We start from the raw sequence: 25,482 nt of genomic DNA, 5'->3' as shown, positions 1-25,482 counted from the left end.
AAAAATTATCATTGCTATTTTTAATATATTCTAATGTCCTACTTCACTTTTGCAATGATCCACATGCAAACTTCACCAAACCTCCGGGTCAAACTATCTGCACATAATATTCTTATAATTAGTAATTAAATAAAATACGAAAATTAGTCGCCGAAACTGAAACAATACGAAAATAGCATTAAATTGTTTCTTCTACTCTTTGTGATTTGGAGAACTACGGTCTGAAAATAAAAGTGATAGTCTATTGTGTTGTTCAGTTCAAATAATTCAATGCAAAATATGAGCCATAGACTTATAGGTATAGACTCCGCTGTACTATGCACTTTTATGGGACTGCTGAAGCAGAGACCGAAGAACAGAGCAACTGCCAGATGGAAAAAGTGACAATAAGTGCGTCAAATTTATTATACACATACACATGCATTCACGTGTCATATGTGGTAACTCGTTCATGAATAGTATCAGTCTGCCGAATTAGAATTTATAGAGATCTGACTTTTCAAATCTTAATCATTATGCAGAGAGCTTTTGAAACTGATCTGAATATAGGAAAATCGCCGCTGCGTGGGTGCGTTCTAGAACTGCTATGGGGTGAATTTTCACAGGCAGCAATAAAATGCCGCGGCAGTAATCAGTGCGACGCTGCGACGGGCAAAAATTACTCGTGAAAATGTGTCGACAGCGCACTTATCCCTACACGGCAGCAGCAGCAAACCCACGAAAACCTCTGTCGGGCAGCGTTTTGCTGTTGCTGCCGGTACATTTTCACGGCAAATTTTTTTCTGTCACAGCGTAGCGCTGATTACTGCCGCGGCATTTTGCTGCCCGTGAAAGTCCATCCCCAGGAGTCAGGTTTTCTGCAGCTCAGCTTTTCGGACGAACCAATAGAAAAGTTCCAGGAGTGACGTCACAACAAGCGGTCAATTCAAATCTGTTGAGTATTTCGAAGTAGATTAAATTCTTCGCTTCAAGCGTTGACTGAAAAATAAATCTTCAGTTAACGCTTCAAGCATAGTGTAAATGCGGATACTTTCACCTGTGCAGGTGCCATCACGATTCTTACAGGCCTTAACCAAACAATTGAACATTTTTTATTGGAGTCGCGAAATGCGTAACCCACACTTTTGTTTATACGTTTATCAACGTGTAGTTGAGGTCATGTTGTATTTTGTACGCGTGCATGCGTCTGCGCTATAGGCTCAATATGACTTGTCGCGTTGATTGAACAATATATCTTCAAACAACGCTTGCCATAACGTGACTGGCGGAATGAGCGCCTTTGTACGAAAATTATTTGTCTATCGAGGTTAACAAAGTGACAACCCGAAAGAAAACATTTGAATAAAACGCCTATTCTCTACTCATATTGCAGAGGTTATGTCTCGTGGTATCATCGACTGCAACATTTTCGCACCGAACTTGGTGCGTGAGTTGTTAATGAATATCTTCAAAAAATGTATAATGCGACAAATTTTTTCATCCAAAAAAACTTCTCAGAAAAAAGAAACTCCAGACACATGGCACCCCCGAGAAAACTTGCGCCCCCACACCATGGCGTGGTTGTCATAGTGGGTAATTTGTCCCTGCCTCCTGGTATGCATTACCAAATCTATGTCGAAGCATTTTACAAATTTCTTGGACCGTATGTAGCGTTGCAGTCTTAGCGACAATTCGTACGAAAATTCTGCACTCCGTAAATACAACTGACATGACCCCGTATTGTGTTAGTTCTATCGAACGTGATTAGAAGCAGCTATATTACGTAGAATATACGCATAATACACTGCAGGTGTTATATGTATATTAATTTTCATAATATGTCTGGACGGCACTTGCAGCGATAATTAAAATAAAATTGAAAACAAATCAAACATTTCAATCCCGATGAATCCCATTTTTGAATCCCAGAACTGCGATTACAAAGGACAAAATATCACACAACTTTACGTTCTCGTATTCGGCATACGTGGCTTTATGACATCTTGTTCTTGTGTTATTTATCCTTCCTTCGAATTGGTTGGAATAAAATTAATTGACAGATTTTAATTTATTACGAACCTCTAGCAGGAAGTTCAATTTTATTAAATAAAATAATGATTAACGAGCTGCTCGATCACCACATAAAACTATAAGTTGTCTGTGAGATAAAAACTAATGTGATCCAGAAACCCCAATTTGCATCGAAGTTATTATATCGGCGCGCGTATCTTATCGCGGGTTACCTACTGGCCACCTGGTGGCCACTGACGTTACCTGTGTGTAAAGTTCGATCACGAATTTGACTAATGGAATAATTCACGTGGATGGGAATCATTTGTCATTAAATCGAAAACTAAGAATACAGGCGGACATATTTTATTTCCTTCGGTTAGAATAACGTTATGTGAGTTTCGCTTTATCCCCATTATGGTATACGTTGTCGAGCCCTCGCAACTCGGAAAATATCTGGGTGAAAAGGAATCTTTTTATAACCATTGTCCTTGAATGCGGATCTGAATTTATAGACGCGTTCGTGAAAATGTAAAAAGATTAATTTGTGATTTGCATGAAAGAATTGTGAAGAATAGAGAATTCATATTAGTGCTGATAAATTCGAGATTTCGGCAAACGCAGATTGGCATATTTTGAGACAAATTTTCAAAATCCGATTCAATTAGTTTTCATTTCATGGGCAAGACTAGGACTGGTCAAAAAGACGCTTAAAAGATGTGCAATGCTATGTTTCTTGATCTTGAAAAGATAGCTTAACGTCCAAAAGATGCCTTTCGTGACGTTCGGAGACGACAAAAAACAAAGCAATATTAAGACGTAGTTCAGACATCATTTTGACAACTTTCAGTCTTGTATTGCCTTGGTCGGACAAGTTGCAGGCGTCTTTGACGAAGATCACCTCGTGTTACTAAACTACTACGAGGGGTCTTGCACGTTCATTCCTTTCGAAAAGGAAATGTGTTTCCTCGACATTATTCCAACGGCTTATAATTTTTCAGCTGCTCTAAGGCTGACTTCATATCTCACTGATTGTATAATAAATATACTGTCACAAGATTGTTTTTTTCCATAGTAATTAATCTGCATGTACTTTTCGGTGAAATACAGATCAAATTCACTCTAACCAATACTTTTGACCAGTTTTGAAAACGGAGAAAAGTACGATACACCTGACCCCGCCTATGTTATATTTTCATAACAGATATCTTGCAGCTGAAATTAGTAGTAAAAAAAAGGTAAGATATCAATAACGAAACTCGTCTATGAAGGGTGTCCACAGTTGACCTATTCTCATAGCACTATTTATGATTGCTTCATTCTAGACAACCGCTTACAAGTTCAACTTACGATTAAAATATCCAAAGTTCTTTCATTTGTGTTATACTATTTTACTATACGGAGATAAAAAAAATTCAATTAATTAGGGAAAGCGATGGAAAATTTTTCAGAAAAAATGACAAGGTTTCCCCTATAGAACCCGAAAACGTCCGGTAATTCGTATATGCCATCAAAATTAAACACCCTTGTACAGGTATTAGCTGTATATGTCAGCAAGCTTTCCTCGTTCCAACTCCAGGAGGTACGATTATTGATCTCAGGGCGCCGTCGCACTGGCTCCATATATCCGAGTGGCTATCAGCTGTTACCCGGAGGAAGTGCGAAACGCAAAACGCCGCGGGAGTCGTTCGTCCAGTGTAGGTAGCGCGAGTAGTCGCTAGTCGGGGGCTAGTCGGGGGCTACCCAGGGACTGGTCGGGGGGCTGGCCGGGGACTAGTTGGGGGGGCTAGCCTGGTGCAGAGGGGGGTTCCTAAGCCCTCTTCGCCCTCTAATTTGCTCTCTTCGTTGCGATGGGACCGGCAAATAGCCGCGAAGAACAATCTGAAGATATTATCGTCGACGACGACGGCCTACAAATTTCATCTAATCGGGGTAACTCTGTTGCGGTGAGTCTGGTTTCTACGCTTTGTACCTTAACGTTCCGATTTACATTGCGCCGTATGCCCGATATTCCTCTAAAAATATGTAAGCTTAGCTTACGTGCAGCATTTGCAGCATTCTGGTTTATACAAAATGAGTGATCGATCTCAGGCTTGTGCCGGGCGTTGATTACAACAGACACTGTACTAGCATTGCAATAATCGATTGCCTGAGTCTATTGCAACCAGAAGGTGCATATTTCGTACGTAAGCTGCAAGTGAATTATTTGTGTGTTATTAGAGAATAATTTGTACACCCTTTTTTACTAAAACATTGAATTTCTTGAATTGAATAATCGAGCTACTCATTTACGCTAAACTCATGCATGTACCTCAAATTCGACCAGCTGAGATATCTTTAATATTGATTTGATTATTCGAAACGGTTTCTTGAAAATCTTTCGGTTAGAATTTCCGTTAGTTTTTTCGATTAGAATTATCGATGATATGGAAATTAAATTTCTAAATTCATATCCCGGCTGTATATACTGTAAGAAAGTCATTACTTACTACATTGTTAAACATTATTCTAAATTTGCTAACATTTACTGTACAAAAGAAATGTCAATTTACGAAATTAGGTTGTAAATTTACAAATTGAGTGCACCGACGTTAATTACTATGTGTTTGTCTTAAACTCACAATGAAAATATTTGATTTTACTAAATTTTATAGAAAAAACACAAAAAAGTAATTTGAATTTATTGAATTGTGTAGTAAATTTATTCTATTTGTAAATTGAATAAACAGTGAATGTATGGTGAATTCACTGTTCTGTATCCGAATAACACATCCAATACAGTACAGGAAGTTCCATACATAAGTTTTTAACAGATACTTACATGAATCGGATACATAGTTTTTTCTTACTGAATACATGGGCTCGATTGTAACGTAGCCACTTCACCCTGCTGAAATTAATTTCTACGCCAAACTACAATAAAGTACCGGACGTTTAAAATTCTAGGAAATATCCGAAAATCGTAGTATTTTGGACAGAAAATTACGAATTCCTACGGAAAATTATAAAAATCTAAAATTTTCAACAAAAGATAATTACAATTACCGACACGGACAAAATAGATCTTTTCTCATAGAAACTCGTGGAATTTCGTATAAACAGTTAAAAAAAATTACAAAAATATAGAATTTTCTATGAAAGATAACTACAATTTCGGATCCACACAATGTAAATTTTTTTCTCGTAGCATTTTTCGAATTTCGTTAAAAATTACAACCTTTTCAGGAACTCGATGAATTCTCATAAAAGATTACAAATTTCTACGAAAAATTGTGATGAACGACAATTTTAGAATTCGATTTAGATCGATAAGATTACGAATATGTACGAGGAAGTATGAAATACTATTTTTGAACTAGCGATATTTGTATACAAGTAGCACCTCTCTCACAATGAAAATTTATTGCGGACAAGTTAGTCATTAGAAGATGAAAATTTTACTCCGCGGTGAATGTCGATCAAAATATGTCTATCTGAGAACAAACTTGTAGAATTAACATCCTCGGTACTAGGATGGGGATAATCATCTTTCTGCATTTCGGTAATGCATTACATCATTGGATACTCATGGGTTGACTATAGTTCTGTATGTTTTTTTATCTTGGTAATTATGAATACAATAAGTAAGAAAGAGCCTTATAATCTCACTTTGCCATCCGTGAACATCCGTTTCACTTATTCTACTTACAATTAGCTTATGTTTCTTTCGCTAACAGAAACTACGAGATAATTAATATTTTGCAGAAGAACTCGTTAAATTCGGTGAGATGGCTGAGGTCGGTACGGATTGTGCATTTGGATGGCGGAAATGCATATCGGTTATAACCATCTCGGAAGTAGATAAAGACTTTTGAATCTTTTACATTGGTATCGGTGTCAGTACGATCCACCATGTAGCAGACTATACATATACCTACTGTTATACCCAGAATATCAGTTCTCTATGTACATATATACTTTGCTGCAGCGATGACTGGTGGGGGAAGTTGATCTTTCCGAAGAACGACAACGATTGGGTTTTCAAAATAATCTTGCTTACTTGTTTTATACTTACAATTAGAAAGTATCGTCTCATTTCACATTGCAGCGGACGGAGCCTGTATGTACTGCGATTACACGGTGGTTTACGTAGATTTTAATGCCTGATAGCTGCTCACCGAGGATAACAGACGCAAACAGATCTCGGTATCTCCCCCCCCCCCCCCCCCCCCCCCCCCAGACGGCTTCGCATTTCCTCGGTTGTCCGTCGCATGAGCACTATAGCTATTCACATCTTTTTCTCCCGATTGTGTGTTGAAGCGTTGGGGGGGGGGGGGGGGGGGGGGGTGAAATTTTGTAGCTGGTATATGTATCTACATTGTTTTCCAAGTGATGAATAATGATACGAGAAAACTTTGTACCGATGGTACGCCAGCATTTACATAAAGACGTGTGTGTCATCGCATGTACATACATTTACCGTATACATAGGTATACGTATGATATTGACAATACTTGCAAGCTATACACAATGCGGTCATTCACAACAAATTATTTATCTTCATTTCTATTCAACATTGATAAATGATACTTTTGTTAGTCAATTTGTAGTTTCCTCTCTTCTTATCGAACACTCAAGAAATGAAAATTTGAACTTGCCGGCGTATGAGATTTACTTTGACGTTATCATTTGGTATTCTCAAATACACCATATATTGACACAGTTTTATACGTAAATATTTTCTTAAAATTTAAAAACATTTTACAATTGAACACAGGAAGAACCTATGGGAGTATGCGGCAAACTTGAAAAAATACCCTATTGAATGGCTGACAAAATTCAAATGATTGAAAATAACGCATATTCAGTTCAACAACGATTCGGGGACTTTTTTGATGCATCCACTGTTAAGGGATCTATATTGATTTGAACAAGTTTTTACTGGACTTGACTCAGCGTTGTAGAGTTTTTTTTTATCTGATTGTGAATGATGCAATGTTGTGGATCTTGCGGCTTACTCGCACATTTATACTGAATAAGTGAAGAGCGGGCAGAGAACCGATTATCAAATATGTATACTGTAATACAAATACAAAGGAGACAGTCCCAGCGACTTGTATAAAATCTGGACAAAATTATCATTATATCTTTCAATCATGTCGGTTTCTACACCATTGATCCAGTTTTGAAGCGCACTCAAAACTTGATACATTTTTTCCAGACATTGACCTGCTTGTACGATTCATGCAATCCTTATAGGATTCACACGATCTCGAAAGCTCTTATTCGACGGATTTTGTTAGAGTTTATTTATTAAGCTTATTATTATTGGTACTAATTAATACGGTGTTTCGTTGTATATGGATGAACCATATAATAATAGATGATCCAGCATTTTCGAAAAATCTGAAGAATTAGTGGTCGCAATCGGGAACCTGCGGACATGCGGCATGAGTTGTAAAAAAAGTCAAGCTTTTTCGTAAGTGATATCCCGCCAGCTAAAGATGTACTTGCAAAAATTTCTCAGATTCGTTAGAGCGCCATGGTAAAACTAGCGCTCTTGAAAATCTAATGATACTACACAAGATAGAATATACCTACGTGTACATACATATCTATATGATACTAGCATATCGCAGTGATAGAGAGTATGAATCCAGAGTGATCTACATAAGGCACAACAGTGTGTCCGGTTTTCGGAAGAGATATCCATGTGCATAATGTTGATTGTATTATAAATTTATGCATAGAATGATAGTAATTGCATTCAAATTGCACAACATATTATACGATGTGTACCTAAGCAACGGGATCACATTAGGCAAATTGTCCGTACGCGACCAATGAAGACAGACACCGTGATCAGCGAGCGCAGCTGTTATAAATTGTTGTGGGGCTTGTGGGTGGATGCAGGATGAGTGTCTGCATTTCGCTATCGTAATTACTGTGACTCCACATACGGCTGTAGATATTGCGCGTACACGCACGTTCGGCAGAGTGCGGAGTATCGCGGCACGCGCGCGTCGTGTCTTTCAGCACGGACGACGGTCAGTCCTTTGGTGTTCTTCATTCTTCCCTGATCTTTTAACATTGTCAGTTGCAGAGCTCTTATTTCGAGATACAATCAATCCAACCTGCGTTATACGTATACTCGGTGGGAACCTCGTGAACCCAGTCAAGCGTATAAATAGCTCCAATGACACCCAAAAACAAGGTACTACGCCATTATTTTATTCTTATTATTATTATTTTTATTTGACTCTCACGGTTTTATAGGCTTATTCACATACGAATTCATTCTTTTCTATTTATGCGACGTTGTCTCCAATCACTGCAATGTTTGCTGGATATCATGCATATAGGTTTCATACATATTTGTACTCTATATACACACTTCACTTTTGCAATTGTCTGAAAATCGTTTCAAAATTACTTCATAGGTATATGCAACGCAGAATTTTTATTGCTCAAGCACGTTCGAGCCGTTGCTGAAATTTTTTTTTAAATATTTCAATCAATGCAGTATCTATTATATGTATATGTATATCTATCTATATTATACATTTATCTATATATCGCGCGATTTATGTATACAGTGATGTGCGATTTCCGTCGAGCAGACTCATTGCAGAGCGTATGTATACTAGGGTGGTCGTTGAATGGAAGATCATGTTGGATGGTCATAGATCGGCTCCAAAAGTAGAAAAAATTGCTCTCTAATTTTTTCAGATCTTCTTTTTCAGCTATTAGTCTCCGAGTAGATCGTATATTCCACACGAGTTGTGGGTATTTTAATTACGCATATTATTTTTCAATCATTTTTCAAACCTTATAACGACGTATTTTGTACTTTTTTTCAATCTTCGTTGAGTTTAGAATTGTCGTTATTTTCGATTGTATAGGTAGATGTGTGGAGAATTCCACTTTATAGTGCTCAAGAATTAAGTACAAAAAAAGGCCAACAGGGAGACTCAGGGCTCGGAATAAAAATCTGAAAAAATTAGAGATCATTTTTTTTTTATACCTCAATCCAATCTACGACCATTCAATATTGAAATTCCAAAAAAATCATTTAACGACGACGCTGATATTTACTAATGTAAAGTGGTTACTTGTGAAAGAGTTTATCATCGTTTTTCATGATCTGCCCAGACATTTTGTAACTAGCGAACAGAGGTTTCGATCAATTTGAGATTTAGTTTGTCACCGCGCAATAACTCAGGTGAGTTTCTATAGCTACATGTATCCAATCCGATAATATAGTTTCCCATTAATGTAAATAAATTTTCATGCATTATCGACTTCTAGTACATATTGGAATAGTATCTTGCTACCTTTCTCTTCACTCACATTATCCTGTGAAATAATGTGTTTAATGAAAATTCAGCATTATTACAGCAGTATTGGAAAATCTGAAAGCTTAATATTCGTCCCCGAGCTAACCCCGACGACAATCGATATTCATATCAACCATACCGAATACTAGGACTGATACAGCTATGCTGTTCAAAACTATTGTGGAAAGTGCATATGTTTGTAGAATAAGCGATTAAGAATAACGTAATGGCCACGTAATTTCTATGCGCCAACTTGGACGTGCATTGTTAGATCATCAATGAAGCTTAGTTAGAAAAATGGTTCAAGAAAATGGGTTTGCGATGATTATGTCAAACACTATCTGACTGATTCTCAATACTTACTAGAGGTACTGTACATGATAACTGACAGTTCGTTATCCCGAAAGGCGTAGCGAATATCGGAATAAATCCTACTAAACCTACAGATAATGGTGTGGTATTAGATGTTACTGCTCAAAAACAACACGACGTTTAGTCTTTCAGTGCGGGAGCACCTGCAAGCAAATCCGTATCTTGGTACTAACAAATAAGTTATTAACCTTTGGGAATATAGATTTGCCTATATCATACACAGCAGCATTGCTGGCGAATAAAAAAACCTTGAGTATCGTCTGGCAGGTGAAAAATAGTAGAAACTGTACCACTCTGTTTGAAATAAGTAATTCAAAACGATCGATTTTTTCTGCCGATCTTAATCGAATTATAGTTAAGATATCTCATATTTTATAGCTATTAAAATTAACTCATTGAATTCATCAATTTTCATCGGATTCTATCATTTTTTGTATAGAAATGTTCTATTAATCAGATTAGATCCTGCATTTGACCCGATAAAAATTAAGGCAACATGGAAAACCATTACTTCCTACTCATTTTCTATGGGTAGCGAAACCTAGATACATGGCTTTCCGATTGACCCAATTAAATCCGATTCAATGTTGATCGGTTTTTATCGGCTTCTATAATTTTTTATCGGATTTTTTAACTGGGCCATGTTTGAGACACCGTCAAGTCTGTTCGCTGTAACAAAATTGTAGGGCGAAAAATTTTTCATTTCGGTTGATCCTTCCTTCTGTCGTGCGAAAAGTTGACCTTGTCCAAATGCATTCGTATGGACCTTGTTCCCATCAACAGTACTCCTGTAAATGGGAACACTTGATGTAGAGGCGTTGGCAAATTTGAAGTCACGTACAAAATACCCACGTTGGTTATTCATCTTTTCGAGTGTGATTGATCACACGTTCAGCGTTCAGTGCGATCACTGGTCAGACCTGTTATTATCAGGATCCAAGATCTTGGATATAGTCTAGGTATATTTTTTATCACTCGAGTGTTTAGACCACTCCTTATCAGTGTGGATATGTTGATATCTGGTAGGCAGGGTAGGCGTAGAGTAAAAGATGATTCGAGATAGCGTCAATTCTCTGGTTGCAGCCACTATAACGTATTGTGCTCTAAGCATCCACCGATCATGCAATGGACATTGCACTTGTACTAAGCTTGGTCATTTCCTTACTATGTTTATCTTATTGTCGTAGTAGGCTTTCATGTGTCCTAAATCAATAAGTGCCTACAACCGTTAGTGTTCGGCTATTGATTGTGAGTAAAGAAAATACTGATATTGCATCACGTATAACCACCGAACTATGCGTATAACACGTATGCACGAACCAAACAGCTAAAGTAATCAACAATGAATCGCTTTGCGTTATTTTTATAGGAAATTCCTCGCGGAAGTAGCCAATAGGGGTCATCGCGGCGATGGATCTAACATATAATGCATTGCCATATACCTACGTGTATTGTATCATACAAGTGTACCGCGAAATTTGATGAGAAGCAGACGGTGTGGCTTTGTGTCGTTTAGATCGTATATAATTGCTGTAGCCTGGCCATCATAGAATTAATTTGTCGAGCGTTACGTCATTGCATATGATATTGAAACTGCACGAAATATCTGAATATGACTCTTCCACAATTTCTACCAACTCACGAATATGAGGTTCACACGCATTCTTTATAATGCTATTACTATTAGGGGTTAGTGCAAACAACGCATGCATGTGTAAAGGGTAGCTTACACTTAGTATAGACGCATTTTTCTATAGCGGTCTAATTTTGTACTAATATTTCCGCTGACAAGGCTGGCCTACATTTTTTATTTAATTGAATCTGCCACCTGCTGATTGATTTGAACCAAGCGTATTACTGATCTGTTCGCGGGAGACTGCAGCATAGGGAGAAAGGCCCACATCATGAACTTACTCACGGGCTCCAAATGATATTGCAATCAATTAGGAAGTACCTTTAACCGAAAAATGTTCTCTACTATTTCAGCCAACATCTTATATTTTTCTCAAGTATTTGCAACGATTAGTGCTGTGCGATTAGTCGATAAAGCGGTAGCTTCGATTAGACTCAGATTCTTGATACGTCGCTCAGAGACGAGTAAAGTTCGACCATGGTAAATGAGTTGCAAGACATATACTGATTAACCTGCAAAATTATTATGAGGCAACATTGATTAATCGAAACTATCGATTAATCTGAAAAACGATTAACCGAAATCGTCGGTTAATCTATTAATTGAAACAACGATAAATCAAAGTTGCCGATTAATCGCACAGCACTAATAATGACTGCTATTTAACACTGCCAATAGATAACCATTGTTCTGTTCCTGCATTCTTGCGCATTTGTATCGCTAATCTATATGAACCATGTCAACAGAACCACACCTGATATCGCGGATTGATCAGGCCCGTGCTTGCTACTGCCTTACGCAGATCTAAGAAATGGTTTGAGAAATAATAGGGATTATATCGAGCATCAGACAAATGAGATTATAGGCACATCTATTCAAAATGTTGTTTGAAAAAATGTCTTCGACTAAACTTCCATAAACCAATAAACTTTTTTTGTTAATTGATATCTAAGATTGAAACGGTACACGGTCAAGGCAGCCTCGAGTAAACATCAGGCGTTATTATTCGTGTCTCTGAAATTTCGGTTCGAAAACAGACTGTGCCCATTGTCCACGATTCGAAAATTTTGTCCACTAGTTGATGATTTTTTAGCTTATTGTTAATCCAGGGAACATGTAAATTCGGACCAAGTTCTTGGATCGTGGGCACAGCATTATTACAGACTTCACAACAGACTTGAAACTAGTGCTGCCATCGCGCGGGAGGAAGGTGGAGATGGAACAACAAACTCTGATTGCAACCCAAAAAATCCAATGGGTTTCAGTGCAACGAGTTAGTGAGTACGGGCAAAGAGTATAGTCCGGGGATTCAACAGTCTTCTACAGTGACCGACTATATTCAATATACATGTATAATAACATTCGTATAACACAAGCATGGTTGCGCCCATGCCTTGCGGACGAAAATATTGGCGCGTGATTGCCGCGGTGCTATCTCGCCAACTAATAGAGTTCAATTATCTTACACATGCGCAGTTGGGTATTCAGCTTGCTAATGACATTTCCACTGACTGCACTCATTTGCATTAACGATGAGTGCGATTGTTGGTTGAAAATTATGAAGTTAGTGAAAACGTTGTAATTTTAACATGGAGTGCGTTTTATTTGCCAGCTTTTGGAATCAAAGGTTTAAAAGAAGCTGTCGATTAGCTGATTTTTCAATATTGACGAATCATATGAGTCTTCCAGTTCTTTCGTTTTCGAAAGTTGGCAAATAAAACAAACCCATTGTTGACATTGTCTATCCTACTTCATCAGTGGACCCGCCAATTATTGGGCACAATAGACAGATCGCAATATAGGAGTACTACTTACACCTGTGCGATTTAACCTGCTTTTTGTGTCTGCAGTCGCGAATTTATTTTTGATTACAGTTTGTTCATTCAGTTTAGTCACACTCTACGTCACAAAAAGTGATGCCATATTGACAATAAATTCACATCTCAAGACATTGGATTTTCTATACCAATTATCAGAATGTCTCAATTATAGACAAGCCTAATGTTTTCAGTAGGACATTGATAATTTCAAATTGTCCGAGAACCCTTGCAAAGGATGTAACCGCGGTGACTGAATCAAATAGACAAACTGATTAGGCGTAATCACTATACGTTTCCACAGCGCCTTCGACCAGGTATTTAAACCTCTTTAGCTACAATCGCATTGGCGCATTCTTGCATAGATACTGTTGCGATTGGTTGGTCCATTCGGCAAATCCGGATGTAGCCGTATGACGTAGCGTAGTGTGGTGTGAGTATAGCCATACCCTATGAAAGAGCGCCAGCCTCACAGGAGTTTGTCTGCCAAAAGAAATCCACTAAATCGGTAAATCAGTACGCGATTGCAGTGCCGACACAGCACCTGCCAAACTCGCATTAATGTTTTGCCCTTCTCTATTGATGTAGTGAAAAGAGACAGTGAATGTAGTGTTATCGACTAAACACCACGGCATCGTCTTCCATTTGTATGTATGTATGTATGTATGTATATATATTGTATGTATGTACACGGGGAATTAAAAGAATTACCTACGAACACTTAGCCTATTTGTCCCCCTGAAGCTGCAGAAAATATTGCCCAGGCTCTTTTTCGTAGGATAGGGTTACTCGTTGGTGTAGTTTTTCTTACTCCAAGCTACGGCTAGCATTGACGCAGGAAGTAACTCTCCTCTCTCTCGGTCTCTCTCTCTGTCTTCCTCACTCTCTCTCTTTCTCTCTTCCTCTCTCGCTCAATATGATCGAATGGTAATTCTTAACGATTATCTTGTCTATGGCAGTGGGAGTTTTCCGTACGACTGTGGTTGGCGTTGGTGCTGGCCAGGCATGCAAACTCGCGAATTGCGAACCTCGGTTGAGAAACGAAGGGCATGTCGAACTGGTCGAACAGTAGCAGTCGACTGGCACCATTTGGAACAATAACAAGGGCGATAAGAGTGGTGCGTCAAGCGGTTATAAATTCGATTCTAAAAAAAGGAACCCAACGCCCGTCAGCTCAAGTGATCAGATTGCGTATCGTTTGAGAACTTTCAATTTACCGCAGCCTACCATTATTCCGAAACTATTTTGAAATATATTCGCAGAGCGTGTCCAGGAATTCTTAGAATATGTAGGACGTAATGTCGGTTAATGGAACGTGGGAACGGTGTAATATGATCTGTATGCAATGAAAGAAAAGGGGTCCCCGGACGAAATATACCTATAATTTTCGCGTTCTAATTTTAAGTTGTAGAACCTTGCTGCCAAATATCTGCATAAGTATAGTAGTCCTATGTTCGAGGAGTGACGAGTGACTCGTCATGGTTCTCACCACAAAGGGGAAATACACAGTGTTGCGTTTTATTCTTATCAGCTGAGCGCGGAAGGTATAAATCGCGAGTGGAGTGATGTGTTTCTCATAGAATCAAACTTATATGCGAGGATGCTGATCGTGAGTGTAATCTTATAACAGTGTTCGATTTGTGAACGAGAAATTCACTTGGCGAACACGAGCGAATACGTACGCGGTGAATAACGCGGCAAAATAAGAAAATATTGTCGGGATAGCGAAATAACTGCATGACATTTGAAAATAGATCAACGTCGACAAGTGACAATGTCGCGAGTTTCCTTAAATAAAACCCAGTTCGGCCAATATGGTTCTCGTCGCGTACGAAAAATAAGCACGGTGAGTATTTCCTTGCACATTGATCCAAATACCAATCAACACAATGATACGTATGGATGCGTAACCTGCATCGGCATCGTGGCATCATACGTACCTACTACATACAACCGATCACGATGTGCAACGACAACAATGCGCACACTGTTGAGTCGAGGTGCTGGAATTTTCAAACCGACATCCATACGCACAACAGCCACAGCAGAATCGCATTCGATCATACGTCGTGCACAGTGCATAGTTATATACATACCTATAAATACGAATTCTATACACGCGTGATCAAACACATACACATACACACACGAAAGCCTAACCTGGTTATGCTACGGTTGAGCAATCGCGTTCAAATATTTTGAAACACCCATCGGTCCGCAAATTTGTGTGCACTTTACTTTAGTAAAACACACGGTATAAGGCGTCGGAAGCATGGCGCAAAGGTGTGTCCTTTGGCGATAGCGGCTCGTCACACTCCCATGCGGACCACGTGACCGACCATCCTTGACAGCAGCCATGCTTAATTAAAACATGTTTGTCTCAAGCTCGTTGATCGTTGCTACAAATAATCTTGCGTCACTAACGATTCATTAGGGTCAATCAAATTCATTTAAGAATTATTCGCAAACGACGGGCGATTTTTGCCTTTCTTACAATTTACATACCTTTCGCGTTCGTAGTGCCGCTACAGTACGATTAATGACGAAATATCACCTTAAGTTTTCTCGATCATGTGTTATGTTAATTCTTGTTCTTGTAATGATTGTCATTATGCATGTCTGTACCATGCTCTGGCATAAATTTCCTTCAACATTCACTGTAACTTGCCTTTTTCTCATTAACTGACAATCAGTTGAGTCATGTAACAGAGCATGGTCGTGGTTGTGACTGCAACCTTGTTCCTGTATTTCTGCAATAATTGTACTAAGATCAATGCTGCGTGTTTAGCATTTCAAAATCGAATCCAAGGCAAACCAGGCAATTAATTCAGAGAAATTCTCAGGCCTGTGTTTATTGTTAGCCTCGTCAGGTAATTCGCTGCATTTTATGTTAAAACATTTATCGTCGATCACCGCAACTTCACACTTATAATTGTAGCTGAATCTTGATTGTATTTTTGGTTTTTTTTCCAGACGGAGAGTGAATATTCGGTCGAGGAACAATCTCGATTGACAGGAGCAGATGGAGGAGTCGACGAAGTTTCCCCTGAAGACGAGGGCTCCTTGTGCGAATATCACGACATCCCACCCCCGCCGGACGGCGGCTATGGGTGGGTTGTTGTATTCGCCTCGTTTATGTGCAACATGATCGTGGATGGCATTGCTTACACCTTTGGAGTATTTTTGAATGAATTTGTCAACTATTACGAAGAAGGCAAAGGCAGGACGGCATGGGTAGGGTCTTTACTCTCTGGCATATACCTCAGCGCAGGTAACCCATCCATTCCGCAGATTTTTAAGGGCATGGTTTAACCCCGTCCGCTTAATATCTTGAATGATAAAATAATGAGCACAAGGTATCGTCATATGAAAAGTTACAAATTTAAATTTGTTTGCCACGCGATTAGCAAGAACGATAACATTCATCTCCAGATGGGCTGTGCGAAGAAAATAAGGCTTGGAATACGGTGACATAAAATTTGAAAAATTACCGGGTGTGGTACGAAAATATTCTAGTATTCTGATATAAGATGATAGAACCGTCGATATCATATGGCTTCAACAATTGGATAAAATTTTCGCCAGCCAGAGCAGAGATTCCGATGTACCGACAGCTTGTCGTTAATGATTTTCCAGAGTTCATAGATTACTTGTAACAAATCATTGAGCTCAAAAACAACCAAATATCTCATCTGATACTTGGCATAGTCGGTATGTCTGTATATTTCTGATCTGTAAATACAGCCCGAACTTATTTCTCTTACTTTCCGAATTTGAGTTGGCTTGTAGGTGGACCCATGCCCTTACCTGTTTCTTGACAACTACCTTGAATCACATCACGCAACTTATCTCTGACGCATCTTCCCATTATTCCAGGTCCAGTCGTCAGTGCCTTAACGAACAAGTACGGCTGCAGAGCTGTATGCATGGCTGGAAGCCTTTTTGGAGCGACTGCATTTGCTCTATCGACACTTTCATCCTCTGTTAATATGTTGATGCTAACGTATGGAGTATTGGGAGGTGAGGTATAGGTTTTGATATTGTAAGACCTTACTTCAGAGCGTCGCACAATCCCTTCGAGTTTTCCTAAAACCTCGAATCCTCAGTGACCCTGTGCGATCTCTTATCGTTACAGAAAATCCAGTCTATGAATTATCAAACATGATAGCTTCTGAAGACAAAAATGGCAAAAGTATAATGGCCGGCTGTTGAAAATTCAAAGAATTCCGTATCAGATACGTTTATTGGGATGTTTTTCAGACATGCAATTACAACGTTGTATCACAAGAGCTGGCGCAAAGCGTAGTATTGAAAAATGTTGACACCCATCCGATCTGGCCTTGGTTGAAAATTTCTTTCGTAATCCTGAAAAATATCAGAGGATAATTTCAAAACATATATCCATTGCGACTGGCACAAGCAGAATTGAAAAATCTCAAATAGCACTCCGTTTCTGACCAACTTTTTGAGAAAATCATTATTTTGGGTTACCATCTATTTGTATCATGTCATACCGCACACATCTGAGCCTTGTGGGCCGCAAAAGATTAAGCTACATCGCCATCCCCCATCTGCCAGCCAAAGTTTCAGTACCGTGATTTATTTTTTTAAAATTACTCACCATTCCGAGGTTTCATAGCCGCATGTGTTTCATTAACAAAAATAGCATTTGAGATTTTTCAAACGCATTTTCGCGATCCAAAAGGGCTTACTCTGAAAACGTTATTTCACTTTTTACAGACTTTTGTACGAGCTTTTCAACGTATGCTCACAGGTTAATATTAATTTCCTCACACTCTTTTTAACGTTGAACAGGTATCGGCTTTGGTCTAATCTACCTACCGGCAGTCGTGTGCGTTGGTTATTACTTTGAAACTAAAAGATCGTTGGCGACAGGGATCGCAGTTTGTGGTTCGGGAGTAGGTACCATTGCTTTTGCCCCTTTAGCAACGATGTTAATTAATGCTTACGGTTGGAAAGGAGCCAATCTGATTTTAGCCGCCCTCATCTTAAATTGTGCGGTGAGTCTGAATTTCTTCAATCTTGTGACTTTATACACTCTCGTCTAGTTCAACAGCGTTGACACCCTTTCGCAGTGTTATCCTATCATGTAACGCATGTATGTTACAGGTTTTTGGCGCAATGATGAGACCTCTGGAATACCCAAAAGTATCGTCTGTTAAGCCGTTGCTGCAGCGAATGGCAGAAGAGAAACGGTTTCAGATGGAGCGTGGCAGTATAGGAGGATCCTATTTCATGGTACAGTTACCAGATGGATCGATGGAGAAAAGGATGAAAATGCCCATTAACATTGACCCAGGAGTACACTCCAGCTTCAATCTAGATCAGCTAGTACCAGGTAAATCTTTCATGGTTAAATATACTAGTTTGGTTTTTCATCTATCTATGCTCGCACATCCACTCCTCGGCGCACGTGAGTGCCTCACTTTACTAGAACACTCCCAGTTATACCCCGAGTGAAAATTCACTCCTGGGAAATACCAGTACTGCCAGTAAAGAGTAATGTGGCAAATTTTGACAGCCCGTGCAAATCGAGAATCTACCTGGATTTACTCGGATAGGCGATCCAAGTCAAATGAATTCGATCCGAGTATCGTTGATATCGACCGTGTTACGAGTCGACACAACAACTAATTGTACTCTCCCTACACCCAGGACTACACTGATGTTTGCCTAACACCGATACCCTTATTTTAATTCTCTAGATCATATTACAATGGTGCTCTTTTCTACATTTATTAGTCAAACATGTTCGAAACGATAGTTTTATAAGAAGAATTTTTGAAATATAGGTATATTTACACAGAGTTTTTGGGATTCTTGTAGGTACTCCATTAACTCCCGTACCAACTGTGCCAACTTTGCCTACCATTTCGGAGGTAAAGGTACAGGAGCAATCGTCGTCAGGGGGGACATCCGCAAGCGGAAGCGTAGATTTGAAAAATGCTATAAACAAGAGCAAGAGCCGCAAAGCAATTGAGGAAGGAAAAGAATCCAAAGATGTTCAAACCCAGGAAAAACCGGAGAATATTGAGTTCAACAAGGCAAATATTCCACGCAATGCCTCCCAGCCAGCATTCACCACTCATGTACAAGGTCTACCAAAAAACGGTTCGGTCCCATTCTTTGACAGAATTCGGAAAACCAGTACTGGCGAGAGGTACAAGCCAAGCCTCAGCGCCATCAAGAATTCCCGTACTACGCTCAACTCTAATGGCGATATAAGACGGAGTCTCCACTTGAGATTATCCGCCAGCAGCATGCTTGGATCACGTAACAATAATGCCGAATGCGATGTGAGTAGTTGTCAGCTCAGGTATAAAAACTCTAAACTATAAACATTAGTAGGTATAAGTAAACAAGTTGCAAACGCTAGTAAACACTTGTCATTGTTATTATCTTCAATTTTCTGGTCTCTGTGTTCGACAGGATGGCGAAAGCATCACGTTTACCACGAGCAAATCCAGCATACCTAAGGAAAAGCCAATGATGATTCGACCATTGTCGAGAAGGGATATATTCTACAGTGGTAGTGTCCTCAATTTGGCTGAGTGTCAGAGCCAAAAATCTCTTGCAAATTACCGGCAAAGTATCATTTCATTGCCAAAATCCGTACGTGGAGACACCCGTGATGGCGACCCGGAGAAGGGACCACAGCGTAAGTGCGAATATTGATTTACAAAACTCAACAGAAATGATTTATCGAACAAAGTTCGACAGAAAAATTAAATATTCAATAAAAATTTCCAACTTTCCCAAGTAAACAGTTGCAGAATTTCAATGATTCATTCGTGTTTGATAAATATACATAGATTAGCCCTTCTATTTCGTCACAATATATTACGAGTCAGGTAAGAAGTATGAGTATAAAATATGCGTATGTATAGAGTCATGCGCAAGCGTGTTTCAAATCACTATATCACTCTGATTGATATTTCAGAGCCACTTTGCCCCTGCCTAGTTCTGCCTGAGTCTTTTACCGAAGCTCTTGCTACAATGATGGACATGTCTCTACTCAAGAATCCGGTATTTCTCTTGATCGGTATTAGCAATGTATTCGGCATGGCTGGACTTTACGTGCCGTTCGTTTATCTGGTGGATGCTGCCAAGTCACATGTAAGTATATTTGGTAATAACGCAAGAAGAAGACAAGTATTGAAATATTGTTGCCACTAGGGATATTCAGTGCCAGAGATTTGAATCCAATAAGAGTATAGAAAAATTTTAACAAAAGTCGATTGAACTTAGTTGGGGTTTTTTAGGTCTTTGGAGGAAGGTTTACAGCAAACACGTATGTGACACGTGATGGTATAATAACAAAATTTTCATACAACCCAAGTTTATTCGGAATTTTCAACACAGTGTCATCTCATTGATCGATTGTTACTAAATCCTGTTGTCGAATACGACTAATTTAAACTCAGCAAAAGCAATTGACTGCCGTAGTAAGAATTGCCAAGTCGTACAAAAGATTGAACTTGATAATGGGTAGTAGAAGATTTGTATGATTTCTGTACCCTAGCCATGTCTTCAAGAGTACTCGAAGAGATTAAACTATTCTATGACAATGTCAATTCTGGATAACGTAGACTTCGATACAGGGTTACAGAATACAATTTAACAAAATCAGACACAAAACTAAATGAATCGATGATTTTAAGGTTGATTTATAGCCAAACTTCTTCGGGATTCTCTTAGGAAGTCAGTAAGAGTACGTAAAATAACGTCATTTTCACCAGATTTCACCTATTACACTAATCCTTTGATTTAGGCACTACTGTGTCTGGGATTTGAGCCTTGGCGACAAGCCTCAGAGTATTATATGTATACTGTAATAGGGTAAAAAACTATTGTAAGTTGAAGTCAAGTCACGATTTTGGCCTAAACCCTGATTTCAACTATTAACAATAGGTGACAGTGCCTGCATATATAAATGTCTAATAGTACTGTTATCGCTTCTGAAATATCTTGCAGGGAGTCGATGCAAGTTTAGCACCGTTGCTGTTGTCAATTATTGGAATCACGAATACAGTGGGACGTGTGGCGTGTGGCTATATAGCAGACTTTCCGCAAGTTGATTCATTGCTAATGAATAACATTTGCTTGGTTGTTTCGAGTATTGCGGTTGGAGCCACACCTTTTTGTAGCTCATTTGCTGCTTACATAGTGATGAGTATCTTTTTCGGACTTGCTATATGTGAGTATGATGTATAAGTATAACAGAGGGATATTTAGAATACAGTTTACTAATACTATGCGATTGAGGGCAGTCACACTGTTTCATTCTTTGAGGTCAATTTCTTTAAATCCTCGTCCAAAACGACGGAACTGTGTCTAAGGACGTATAGATGATGCATATACTTTCAGCTGGATACATTTCGCTGACCTCAATTATTCTGGTGGATCTACTCGGCTTGGACAAACTTACAAACGCGTTCGGCCTTCTAATCCTATTCAGAGGTGCCGCTGCTATCGTTGGATCTCCGCTTGCTGGTGCCATATACGATGCGACGAAAAGCTATGATATTTCATTCTACATGGCAGGATTCTTCTTTTTCATTAGTGCAGCAACCAGCTTCATGGCACCAGCTATGAAGAGATGTACTACGCCTCAGGTAAAGGATAATCAGATTACTCCAAAATGATATGGCATAGCTTCGATTCTGAATAACCACTTTGCTTATCTTATTAGAAGGAAAGTGGGATGTTAGTTACTATAAAATAGTCAGCAAGTATGTTCTTTAACCTTTTCATTACTCGACAACGCAACTACAGGCCCAACCCGTCGTCATGGATACGTTAACGCCTATTGACGAAGATATTGAAGAGGAAAATGAAGATGATATCCCAGAGATCGTTGAGACGGCTGCGTCACCTCAAGAACCGCAAGAAAAGGAAATCAAACAGATTGAATCTGTTTTATAATAATTGCCGAAAGCCTTCAAGTGCTTTATTCCTTCGACGAGCGTCCCAGTTTGATAGTCAATGCAAGGCGGATAAACTGTTAAAGAAATTTCGCAATGAATTTGGAACTCGATTTTTATAGTCACTTAAACATTGAACAAGCAGAACGATGTGCTTAATTGGACTTGCAAGCTGAAAGAAGTGTACGTTAACGTACCTGATGTGAAGAATGTTGCAAATGTTACGGAGATTGCGTTCAGTTTACAACCTTCTATTAATTCATATGTCAGCAAACGGGTACACACTTGTGGAGCTTGTACGGCAATTATTATTTATTTTATACTGTGATCGAGATAATCGAGAAATATATAAAATATTAACTTAGAAAAATTTTTTGTGAGACACAGGTTGAACGAGGGAAGATTAAATGGGTGAGTGAGAGAGTGAGCGTGCGAAACGACAAAAAAAAGAGAGAGCAAGTCGCGGTGAGGGCGAGGTAGACCGAAACAGATAAATTTTTACGCTCGAGTGTATCCAGTTTTCTTGATAGTATGAATCTCAAAATGATGAAGAGAAGGAGGTAGAAGGTTTGCGAAGGAGTGGGAGGGGGGGGGGGGGGGAGTTGAATTTAAGCATAACTCGTTCATACGGAATACGATGGTAAAGCGGGGATCGGTTGTCAACTTCAGAGTTTGGGGTAAATGTTGACACGTTGTTAAGAGTAAGGGTGACTCTCCCCTCTCAGTAGTCGTGACAAGAAAATAGTGGGTTTCACGTAGTCTCACATTACATTCGCGAATTTTTTACAATCAATTATTGCTACCAAACTACAGCAAAACCTTGATTACCCGAACCCTTCGTCATCCACGTCGCGATTTACTTTATCCAAATGATGTCGTCAAATTTTAGAGAACCTAACTACGCCGTTAGTAACAAAACATCGGAGAAAGCACATTTACAGTGCTACGTTAAAATTATCGATATGTTAATTAACTTCGGGCGTAATCAGAGTCGCAACGATGTTACGCGTGTCACAGCAACACGTTATACGTGTTAAAGTAACATAAAATTAAATGCCTCAATTTCTCATATTTCTTATCATATTGTAGCATCGTTTCATTTAATATTAGTATTTCACTATCCGAACTTTCGTTAATCCGAACTAGGCTCGGTCCGAATTGTTTTGGTTAATCGAGGTTCTACTGTAAATTCATTCAGTCAATGTAGCAGATTTGGAACAAAATTGTCTCACAATAAATAGCTTTGGGCTCCAAAAGCACTGAATATCCTGTATGCAGATCAAGGGCAGGAGGAGGAGGAGGAGGAGGACGACGACGACAAAGCCTCTTACCTGGAAATATGCAGGTGGCTAAAGTATTAATTGTCAATGTTTTCTAATTTCAACCACAATGGTTGATTTTTAAACACGGCGTGCGAAGTTATACAGGGTAATCCGACTCATCCTTTCAACCTTCAACCCACATTAAATGCTGGAATTATTTTTTGATAGATGAGAAAAGTGCAAACTCCGACTGCTTACAGAAAATTCGTAGCAACGATGTTATATTTACCCTTACCGTCAGAGTAAAATGTCGCTTTTTCTTAGTATTATCATAGCCTGAGCATCACTAATGTGAAAATGTCGCAGTAGCGTAATTCTACATGCAATGCCGAACAAAGATATCCGAAAATTTTGTTGTTTCATGCGAGATTAAGGCCAGGAAATACATATATTCCTACAATGAGTGGTAACTCAATCATGGGAATACGTTTGTTGGCATCATTGTTGCGTTAAATAAAGTTATGGATATTTTTAATTAATCGGCATTGCATATAGAACCGCGCCGATCGGCATGGTCGCATCAGTGATGCATTATAGAATGCGTATAAAGGAATATTGAACTCAACAGCTTCGTTTATCTTCTCTTATGGGATTTCGTTATATCATGTGAGAGCACCTCCCCTGATTTGTTCACTAAATTTTTCGTATTACCGTATTCCAGAATTTTCTGCAATCAAAGTTGACAATTCCTGAAATTCAAGAATTTTTCAACAAGGATATCCCAGAGTTGAAAAGTCGTATCAATAAAAACATCGTGATCATTTGATTCGTATTGAATGTAACTTTTGGAGACAAGGAAAATAACATTTTCTGAACCGCGTTCTGGTTAACAAAAATTGATATGAAAAAGATTATATTTTTACAATTTGGGCATTTGAAAAAAAAAATTTCTCACAATATGCTTTGTAGCAAGTCAAGAATTTTAAAAGCTTAGTGAAGATTGTATCTTTAATCGTTAACAAGTTATCCATCTTTTATGGAATAAAAAAAGTCATTTTTCTTCACTGATCGTGAGAATTTCAGACAATGAATCGTCTGTTATTGTATATTTTTCAATCGATACTGTACGGCTTTTTGACTAGCGAGTGGATTCAATTCCAATTCATTGAAAATAGGGCTGTGCAACGAGGGAAATGAAAGTTTACGTAATCATGCAGTAATACGCAGTATGCATCATTTTCTTTGTTGTTTAGACTGCGAAACCTTACGGGATCTATAATGTAGAGTTCTTTGAAAAATGACTTACACTGAGGTTACAGGCACAATTACAATGCCCTGCAACTACTGATTAAATTTACATTGGAATTTCAATTAACAAGTCGGTTAGTGAATGAAATCTAGCCTCTGGGCGACAACCACAACTGTGCAATTCGCACATAAGGTAGAGATATCGTGGTTGGAAATAGTAATGAGGCATATAACGTGTAAACTTCCTCCCCAGTTCCTGGACTGTAGTTTCTCAACGAAGCCCTGCTATGGATAAGTGAACTCATTGGACTTTCATTGCTGTTTGTGATATTTCATTTCCTTTTCATTTTAACTGCGAAGACAATTAGTTCATTTGTCTTAGCTTCTTGTTTAGGGTTCTACATTTTCCCGTCCGCTCTTTAATTTGCGACTATGATTTTTTCATGAAAACCTTGAAGAATGTAGTTATGGGTTGAAAACGTAAGCTCCTTGCGTTTTTCTTGACACGGCAGTTCAGTAAACGCAGGTAGCCTTTCCTGTACCTCGGCAGGAGAAGCTGAACTAGTCTTTGAACTACTAGGAGTATGATATTCTTGGAATCGGAGGCCGAAGTTGAATAAGATGAATATTGTATGATCATTCAATTGAAATGTTTAGTGATCATCACCTTGCTGAATATGAATATAAATGATGAATAATCAGTATTATGCATTTTCGAGTAGCTTTAGAAGCCACAGGGTTTAGCAGAAAATCTTTGTATCGTGCGGAAACGAATCAACCTGCTCACCTGCGAGTGGCCAACCAAATGATAACACACGAGCAACTATCTCGTTCTCATGTATTCGAGTTGCTTGCTTGTGGAAGAGTAACGTCTTTCGATTCCACATAATCTCTCTGTA

General features: G+C 38.8%; 1 protein-coding gene across 5 annotated transcripts; it reads left to right on the top strand.

Annotated features, from left to right (window-relative positions):
• The first annotated feature begins 3,784 nt into the window (after nucleotides 1-3,784).
• On the top strand, nucleotides 3,785-22,653 carry LOC124410839 (monocarboxylate transporter 3). 5 transcript variants are annotated; one of them, XM_046889507.1, is made up of 11 exons: nucleotides 3,785-3,935; nucleotides 16,102-16,399; nucleotides 17,005-17,148; nucleotides 17,944-18,149; nucleotides 18,259-18,487; nucleotides 18,976-19,445; nucleotides 19,579-19,807; nucleotides 20,090-20,265; nucleotides 21,124-21,346; nucleotides 21,517-21,764; nucleotides 21,925-22,653. In XM_046889507.1, exons 1-11 carry the CDS (start codon nucleotides 3,840-3,842, stop codon nucleotides 22,072-22,074), a joined length of 2,469 nt encoding a protein of 822 aa, XP_046745463.1. In that variant the 5' UTR covers nucleotides 3,785-3,839; the 3' UTR covers nucleotides 22,075-22,653. The 5 variants fall into 5 exon arrangements, with proteins under 5 accessions (XP_046745463.1, XP_046745466.1, XP_046745465.1 ...); XM_046889510.1 differs by lacking the exon at nucleotides 3,785-3,935 and adding an exon at nucleotides 7,971-8,183; XM_046889509.1 differs by lacking the exon at nucleotides 3,785-3,935 and adding an exon at nucleotides 14,163-14,246.
• Nucleotides 22,654-25,482: the final 2,829 nt, after the last annotated feature.

The sequence above is a fragment of the Diprion similis genome, chromosome 10 (assembly GCF_021155765.1).
Source record: "Diprion similis isolate iyDipSimi1 chromosome 10, iyDipSimi1.1, whole genome shotgun sequence".
Classification (NCBI taxonomy): domain Eukaryota; kingdom Metazoa; phylum Arthropoda; class Insecta; order Hymenoptera; family Diprionidae; genus Diprion; species Diprion similis.
The sequence above is the reverse complement of the archived record's forward strand: the minus strand, read 5'-3'. Positions and strand labels throughout refer to the sequence as shown.